Source organism: Peromyscus eremicus, chromosome 1, assembly GCF_949786415.1.
Source record: "Peromyscus eremicus chromosome 1, PerEre_H2_v1, whole genome shotgun sequence".
In the NCBI taxonomy this organism is placed as follows: domain Eukaryota; kingdom Metazoa; phylum Chordata; class Mammalia; order Rodentia; family Cricetidae; genus Peromyscus; species Peromyscus eremicus.
This window is the reverse complement of record NC_081416.1, coordinates 177,809,251-177,818,618: the sequence shown is the minus strand read 5'-3', so window position 1 is coordinate 177,818,618 and position 9,368 is coordinate 177,809,251. Positions and strand designations below refer to the sequence as shown.

The following is a 9,368-nucleotide window of genomic DNA, read 5'->3' as shown; positions in this document are numbered from 1 at the left end:
AAAGTTCAGAAGCACATAATTTTTTAACTTCCCCGAGACATAAATGTCCATGTAACCCAGAGCTTGCATTTTATTTGTTTGGTTTTGAGACAAGGTTGTTTTTTATTTTTATTTATTAATTTTTACTTAGTCCTGGCTGTTCTGGAGCTTGTTATGTAGACCATGCAAGCCTCAAACTCATAGAGATCCTCGTGACTCAGGCTAACATGTGTTGGAATTAAAGGTATGTGTCTCCATTCCCAACACACCCATTGCTTTTGAATCAAAGAGTTAGGTATGTGAATTATTGTTGGGCTAACTATATTTTATGCAGTACATTGTTTATTAAGCTAAGAAGAAGACAGTCCAACTTGTGTAACAAGTGCTTTCTGGATCTGTTGTGCAGGTACCCGGGACCATAACAGAATGAACTCTAGAGACCTGGCTGTGGGGATCTTCTTCCTGTCTCAGACTGCACTGGGAATGCTGGGGAACTCAGCCTTGCTTTGTTGTTTTATCATTGCTGACTTCTCTGGAATCAGGGCAAAGCCCACAGACCTGATTGTCAAACACCTGACCTGGGCCAACTTCATGGTTCTCTTCAAAGGAATCCCACAGACCATTGCTGCTTTTAGTCAGACTTACTATGTAGATTATGTTTCATGTAAACTTGTCTTATATTTTCATCGAGTTGGCAGAGGAGTATCCCTTGTCTCCACATCCCTTCTGAGTGTCTTTCAGGCCATCACCATCAGTCCCAGTAATTCCAAGTGGGCACCGCTCAAAGTCAAAGCCATGTGTATAGTTGGTCCTTCCTTGGGCTTGTGCTGGGCCCTCCAGCTGTTGGTATATGCCTACATTCCAGTGTACATAACTGACATAAGGGGTGGAAGAAATGTTACTGGGATAAGATTTTTTGAATTCTGTGCTCTTTTGAAGCCTGGGAGACTAATCAACTCACTTACTCTAATCCTATTGACATCCAATGATGTCATGTGTTTGGGATTGATGATGTGGGCAAGTGGCTACATGGTGTTTATCTTGCTCAAACACAAGCAGAGGGTCAAACACATCCACAGATCCCTTTCTGTTAGGTCATCCCCTGAGACAAGAGCCACTCAAAGCATCCTCACACTAGTGAGCAGCTTTGTGTTCTTCTATGTAATGTCTATTGTCTTTACATCTTATCTGTCTGCCCTTGAAGGAACTGGTAGGTGGGTGTCTAATGCAAGTGTAGCTATGGCTGCATGCTTCCCAGCATTCTGTCCCTTTCTGCTCCTCAGACACTACACCTCCATTTTCAGGCTCTGCTGTCCCAGTTCTTACCAGACAACATTCTGTGCTTGTGTGATCAGGGAGCTCTAAAAGCTGTGCTGTCTGCATCCCCCTTTCCATGTCTTAGGCTTTAAGAAGACTGCTCATTTAGAGAGCTTGGGTTTTATTCCCAGCATCCACATGGGAACTCAGAACTGTGAGATCCACAGTTCTGAGGGAACTATTTAGCTAGATATTTTGGCCAGCAAGTGGCAGTTAACACCTCTGACTCTGTCTCTTCAGTGCTGACATGATAAGCATTGTGATCCTGGCTGTTTAAAGTTTTATTTCATGAGTTCTCACACACACATATACTTTGATTTTATCCATCCATGGTTCTTATTTTTAAACCCCACCAGATTTCTTCTTCACCCTACTTACACGTCTTTATTTTTAATGCCCCATATGATTTAATTAAAGCTTCTTTCATGAGCATGGGTGGATAATCATTTATTTGTATAAGTTTAGTTTACTGGTGCCTTCATCATTGAGGGATTTGACTCTCTCCCTCCAACAAACAGGAAGTGTTTTCGGCTTCCCTGATATGGCTACGATCTTGTGAGTCACACCTCCACCCATGATGGGATGCTGATAAGGATGGTCTTGTGCAGGTAACCACAGCTGTTCTCTATATGTGAGTGCATGACATTTCCAAGAGAAAGCAGGTCACAGCAAAGCATCTTTCTTTATCTTAATTTTAAAAACCATATGATTGTTTCATACATTCCTGTAGGATATCTTAGTTATTCCAGCTTTCCATTGTATTCTTTCATCCCACTCCCTTTGCTAGTGAAGCTGTTCTTCTCAATACATCTACCTCCAACTTTTGTGTCCTACTTTGTGTGTGGCTCACAGTGTTTAATTAGAGTTTGCCAGAACACTGATTAGAGGTCATTTACTTGGAGAGGGGCAAATTATTGGTGGCTACTTCACTGAAGAAAGCACATCTCCCAGCACCTCCTAGAACTGTTAAGGTGAATCATCCCTCAGAGAAGACTAGATCCTTGTAGGAAATCCTCTCATCCATGATGAAATGTTGAGGTACCCAGGCACAGAAAGACAGATGGTCTATGTTCTCTCTTATATATGGATACTTGTTTTGACTCTCTAGATTTGCCTGAACAAATGCTGTATTTATAGAATTCAGGGAGCTAGAAACAAATTGTGAAGGTGCAAAATGACTTTAAGGAACAGGGATAATAAAACATAGGTGATACAAAAATTGTAGGGGAAATTTTAGGGTGTAAAAGTTTATGCAATGATGGAGGTTGCAGTTTGTCCAAATATAAATATTAGGAGGCAGTTTGTTCCCATGTCAAGTTAGCAAAACAATTGCTGTAAGTTCCTTAACTTAAGGTTAAGGTCTTAAGAAGCCCTATTGTCATGATGGGGAAACCTACAGAGAAAACCAAACTAAACTAGTGGGAACTTATGAAATTTAAATCAACAACTGTGGAGCCTCCATGCGACTGGACTAGGCCCTCTGCATAAACGAGACAGTTGTGTAGCTTGATCTGCTTAAAGGGCCCCCTGACAGTAGGATCAGCATCTATCCCTGGTGCATGTGCTGACTTTTTAGTGCTCACTACCTATGATGTGACACCTCACACAGCCTTGAGGCAGGGGAAGGGTTTTGGACCTGCCTCCACTGAATGTACCAGTCTCTGGTGACTTCCCATCCGAGACCTTAACTTCTTGTATGAGGGAATGGGATATGTGCGATTAGTGGGAAGCTGGAGGTTTGGGAAGAAGGAAGAGAGGCATCTGTGTTTGGTATGTGAAATGAATAATGATAATTCTTAACAAGTAAGAACAGACCCCATGTTACAAATTTTCTTTTTAAAAATGTATTTATTTGTTATGTATACAGCGTTCTGCATTCGTGTATGCCCGCATGCCGAAAGAGGGCACCAAATCTCATTACACGTTGTTGTAAGCTACCATGTGCTTGCTAGGATTTGAACTCAGGATCTCTGGAAGAACATTGAGTGCTCTTAAACATTGAGCTATCTCTCCAGGTCCTAAATTATGATTTTATTTCATTCATCTTTATTAAGAAATTTTCTACTCACTCTACATACCACCTACAGATTCCATCTCCTGTCATGTCCCACTCCCAGCCCTCCATCCCAAGCCACTCTACATCCTCATATCCCCCAAATAAAGGTCTCTCATGGGGAGTCAGCAGAGCCTGCACAGAGCCTAGGCAGGTCCAAGCCCTTCCCACTGCACCAAGGAATCCTAAGGTATCACACCACAGACACTGGGCTCCCAAAAGCCTGCCCATACACCAGGGACATCTCCCGATCCCCTTGTCTGGATGCCCCTGAAACAGTTAGAGCCAAACTACCATCTTCCATATTCAGAAGGCCTAGTCCAGTCCCATTGGGGCTACACAGTTAATGGGCTTACACCAGTGTGGCCGGTCATCTCTGAAAGTCTTCCCATCATGATCTCAATGTCCCTCACCTGCAGAATCCCTCCTCTCTTTCATCAGTTGGATTCCCAGAGCTCAGTCTGGTGCCTGGACTTGGATTTTTGCATCTGCTTCCATCAGTCCCTGAATGAAGGCTCTATGATGATGGTTCGGGTATTCACTAGACTGGTCACCAGAGTAGACCAGTCCAGGCACCCTCTAGACCACTGCCAGCATTCCCAGGTGGAGTCATCCTTGTGGATTCCTGAGAACCTCCCCAGCACCCTGTCTCTTCCTATTCCCTTGGTGTCCTCATCTCTCATTTTATCTCCCTCCCTGCCTTGCCACTCTGTCCCTGTTCCAGCTGGACCCTCCCATTTTAATATTTTCTCATCCCTTCTCCTTGCCAATTTTGTGGAGTACAAGTTTTTGAAGTATGACTTAATATTTCTCTGGATTTCCTCATTGTCTGTTGTTATGTCTCCCTTCTCATTTCTGATGTTGTTAATTTCGATGCTCTCTATTTTTTTTAAATTTGGATAAGAGATTATCTGTCTTGTTGATTTTCTCAAAGAACCAACTCTTTGTTTCATTGATTCTTTGTATTGTTCTATTTGTTTCTATTTTATTGATTTCAGCCCTCAATTTGATTATTTCCTGGCATGTGTTTCTCCTGGGTGAGTTTGCTTCTTCTTGTTCTAGAGCTTTCAGTTGTGCTGATAAGTCACTAGTGTGAGATTTCTCCAACTTCTTTATGTGGGCATTTAGAGCTACGGATTTTCCTCTTAGCACTGCTTTCATGGTGTCCTGTAAGTTTGGGTATGTGGTACATTCCTTTTCATTGAATTCTGGGAAATCTTTAATTTCCTTCTTTATTTCTTCCTTGACTGATTGGTGATTCAATTGGGCATTATTCAGTTTCCATGAGATTGTTGGCTTTCTGTAATTTTTGTTGTTGTAGAAGTCTAACTTTAAGCTGTGATGATCTGGTAAGATACAGGAGGTTTTTTCAATTTTTTGTTTCTGTTGAGATTTGCTTTGTGACCAAGGATGTGGTTGATTTTGGAGAAGGTTCCATGGGGTGCTTAAAAGAAGGTATACTCTTTTGTGTTAGGTTGGAATATTCTGTTGATATCTATTAAGTCCATTTGAGTCATAATGTCTGTTAGTTCCCTTATTTCTCTGTTGAGTTTCTGTCTGGTAGACCTGTCCATTGGTAAGAGCTGGGTGTTGAAGTCTCCCACTACTAGTGTGTGGGGTTTGATGTGCGACTTAAGCTTTAGTAATGTTTCTTTTTTGAATGTAGGTGCCCTTGTATGTGGGACATAAATATTCAGAATTGAGACTTCGTCTTGTTGGATTTTCCCTGTGATAAATATGTAATGCCATGCTGATATCTTTCAATTAATTTTAGTTTGAAGTCTATTTTTTAGCTATTAGTATAGCTACGCCAGCTTGCTTCTTTTTTTTTTTTTTTTTTTTTTTTTTTGGTTTTTTGAGACAGGGTTTCTCTGTGTAGCTTTGCGCCTTTCTTAGAACTCACTTGGTAGCACAGGCTGGCCTCGAACTCACAGAGATCCGCCTGGCTCTGCCTCCCGAGTGCTGGGATTAAAGGCGTGTGCCACCACCTCCCGGCCCAGCTTGCTTCTTAAATCCATTTGATTGGAAAATCTTTTCCCAGCCTTTTATTCTGAGGTAGTGTCTGTCTTTGAAGTTGAGTTGTGTTTCTTGTATGCAGCAAATGGATAGATCTTGTTTTCCTATCCATTCTGTTAGCATGTGTCTTTTTATAAGTGAATTGAGACCATTGATATTGATGGATGTTAATGACCAGTGATTATTAATTCTTGTTACTTTTTGGTGGTCAGGTTGTATGTTCCCTTCTTTGGTATTTGTTGGTGTTGGACTATCTGTTACCTGTGTTTTCATGGGTTTATCTAAGTTCCTTAGGTTGGATTTTTCCTTTAAGTGCTTTCTGTAGGGCTGGATATGTGGAGAGATATTGTTTAAAACTGTTTTGATCATGGAATATTTTGTTTACTCTATCTATGTTGATTAAAAGTTTTGCTAGGTATAATTTTCTGGGTTGGCATCCATGGTCTCTTAGTGTCTGTATAACATTTGTCCAGGACCTTCTGATTTTTAGATTCTCCATTGAGAAATCATGTGTTATTCCTTTGGGTCTGCGTTTATGTGTTACTTGGTCTTTTTCCTTTGCAGCTCTTTCCTTTTTTTCTTTATTCTGTATGTTTGGTGGTTTGATTATTATGTGGGGAGCGACTTCTTTTTGGATCCAGTCTATTTGGTGTTCTGTGACCTTCTTGTATGTTTATAGGGATTTCTTTCTTTAGGTTGAAAAAGTTTTCTTCTATTTTTTTTTGCATATACTTTCTGTGCCTTTGAGTTGGTATACTTCTCCTTCTTCTATCCCTATTATTCTTAGGTTTGGTGTTTTCATGGTGCCCCAAATTTCCTGGACATTTTAAATCATGATTTTTTGGCTTTAGTGTTTTCTTTCACTGATGAATCTATTTCCTCTATCGTATCTTCAATGTCAGAGATCTGCTCTTCCATCTCTTGCCTTCTGTTAGTTATGCTTGCATCTGTAGTTCTTGTTCATTTACTCAGATTCTCCACTTCCAGCATTCTCTCAGCTTTTATCTTCTTTATTGTCTCAATTTCAGTTTTCAAATCTTGAACACTTTTTCTCACTTGTTTAATTGATTTCCTTGGCTTTCAAGGGATTTCCTGATTTCTTCCCATTTTTTGTTTGACTTTTCCTTGACTTCTTTAAGAAAATTTTTCACTTTTTTAAAGATTGCAATCATCTTCTTAAGGTCATTTTTAAGTCAATTTCTTCTGTTTCTCCTGTGTTGGGATGTTCAGGTCTTGCTGATGTATGTCCTGATGGAACCATATTTTTTTTTGTTGTTGTTGTTGACTGTATTTTTGCACTGTTGTCTACCAATATCTTTCTACACTTGGTGCAAGTGGTGTCTGTGTCTGAGGGAGGCTCTCTTGATGTGATTGATACTCTTTGTTGAATGGGAATCTAATTGGTGCTGATGGACTCCGCTGTGGAATGTTCTGTATGTTAAATGTGTTTCTCTGATGGATTAATAAATAAAACATTCATTGACTAGTAGCCAGGCAGGAAGCATAGGCCTGACAAGGAGAGAGGAGAATTCTGGGAAGTAGAAGGCTGAGACAGAGAAACACTGCCAGCAGCCACCATGACAAGAGAGATGTAAGGTACTGGTAATCCACAAGTCACGTGGCAACTTATAGACTAATAGATATGGGTTAATTTGTGATATAGGAACTAGATAGCAAGAAGCCTGAGCCATTAGACCAAACAGTTTAAATAATATCAGCATGTGTATGTTTATTTTATCAGTGGGCTGCGGGACTGCAGGAGCTTGGGGGAACCTGAGAGAAGCTCTCTAGCTACAGGACTCTTTGTCTCAGGGAGCAGCTCTTAGTCCAATTGACACTTGTTGTCTCTGTCTCAGGGAGTGGCTGTAATCTTTGCATGTGCATGGTTTGGGAGGGGTGGGGCTTGTGAGTTACAGTGTCTGGTGGGGGATGGTGGTAGTCTGGCCTGTCTGCAGTAGGTCTGCCTGCCAACTGGCCTGAAACTGGGACTGCAATGAGTGGGGGTGTAGGAGCACAGGGTTGTGCCCCTCGGCCCAAGTTGTAGGGGCTGCTGTGTTCAGGTATGAGGATAAAGACTCACTTCTTAGTCCAATAGGGTGCTGGTGGGCTCTGTCTCAGCAAACAGTTAGAGTCTCAGAGGCTGGGTGGGATTAGAGGGTGGTGGGGCTTGTGTTACAGCGTCTAATGGGGCATGGTGGTAGTCTGACCTTTCTGCAGGAGGTCAGTCTGCAGACTGGCCTGAAATTGGGACTGTAATGAGTGATGGTCTAGAGGCACAGGGTTGTGCCCTTGGGCCCCACCTAGACAAAGACTCACCTCTTAGTCCAATTGGGTGCTAGCTGTCTCTGTCTCAGGGAACTCTGTAACCTCCTTGTATCTTAATAGGCATTTCCTTCTTTAGTTTGGAAAAGTTTTCTTCTTTAAATATATTTACTGTGCCTTTGAGTTGATTTTCTTCTCCTGCTATCCCTATTGTTCTTAGATTTGGCCTTTTCATGGTGTCCCAGATTTTCTGAACATTTTGTGTTATGATGTTTTTGGTTCAGTGTTTTCTTTGACTGACAAATCTATTTCCTCTAATGTATCCTCCATACCAGTGATTCTCCCTTCCCTCACTTGTATTCTTTTGTTTATGCTTGCCTCTGTAGTTTCTGTTCATTTTATGAGATTTTGCATCTCCAGCATTCCCTTGTTTTATTTTCTTTTATTGCTTCTATTTCAATTTTTAGGTCCTGTACTTTTTTCTTCACATGTTTGACTGCTTTTTCTTGGTTTTCTTTAAGGGATTTATTGATTTTTTTTCCAATCGTTTGTTTGTCTTTTCATTTTCTTTCAGAAAAAATTTTTCTTTCCTCTTAAAAGCCATCTATCCTCTTCATAAATCTATTTTTAAGGTCATTTTTTTCGGCTTCTTCTACATCAGGATGCTCAGCTCTTGTAGAACAGTTAGGTTCTGGTGGTGCCTTATTGCTCTTTATGTAGTTGTGTGTATTTTTGCATCTGCATCTTCCCATCTCTTCATCTAATTGATGCAAGAGGTGTCTGCGTCTGATGGTTACACCTTTAATCTTGGATAAATAAAGGCAATTTCAGGACTTCAGCAAGAAAGAAAAGAGAGATGATGTTCTGACCTTGTGCATGGAACAATCTGGTAATATGACAGGATTTTTTTTTCTAAGATGTATGTACTGCATTTCTCTCACTTTTCCTTACACCCATATATCCGTTTGTCAATCCCTTTCTCTCTTCTCTCTGTGTGTGGCCCTGCCTACAATAGTACATTCTCAGTCAAAAATAAAGTCTTATATTACTATATTCTAAGACGCTTAGAGTTTTGTTTATATGATTAGAGTTTCATGCACCCACTTGAAATAATCAAATCTTCTTTTCAAATGAACAGTGTGCACAGGATGGCCATTCAGGCTAAGTACTCGGTGTAAGTAATTTATTGTGGCCAGCATTCTTCAAAAGCTCTAAATCATATTTCACACATAGTTATTTCATAGTTTATGTATTGGTGTCATACCCATGATTCTGCCTGTCCTGATGAGTATCTCTATAAATGAATTTGAACAGCTGTCAGAAACATGTACAGCCTATTAGTTTTTATCAACCAGTGATGTGGTTCTGTGCACAGTCAGTGGACAATATTGAAAACTTCAAATCTATACAAAAGCTGTGAAGGACCAGAAGATGATGGCTTAGTGCATCAATGGAAGCTGATGAGGGAGATACTGAAGCATAAGTGGGTGTGTGAAAAGTGCACAGATCTCTCTCGCACACAAACATGGACACACATACACACACATACATATAGACATAGAAAACTACCATAGTTGGTTGCACTCCATCACTTCATTTCTAAAAATTTCAAATGTGCAGCTACCAAAACACCCAGATCTGAATGAATAATGGCAATTAATTTATAATTTTCCTTGAATGAGTTATATAAGGTATTAGAAATATTACAATAACATATATTCCACTACCACCACCACAAAAC

The 9,368-nt window shown here is 40.5% G+C and overlaps 1 protein-coding gene across 1 annotated transcript; it reads left to right on the top strand.

Moving 5' to 3' along the window:
- The first annotated feature begins 405 nt into the window (after positions 1-405).
- On the top strand, positions 406-1,344 carry LOC131902322 (vomeronasal type-1 receptor 4-like). The gene has a single exon (XM_059253331.1). The coding sequence runs from the start codon at positions 406-408 to the stop codon at positions 1,342-1,344; it is 939 nt and encodes a 312-aa protein (XP_059109314.1).
- Positions 1,345-9,368: the final 8,024 nt, after the last annotated feature.

What these genes read in the sequence shown, in the direction of transcription:
- LOC131902322 (XM_059253331.1), top strand. Translation starts at nt 406, where the DNA reads ATGAACTCTAGAGACCTGGCTGTGGGGATCTTCTTCCTGTCTCAGACT.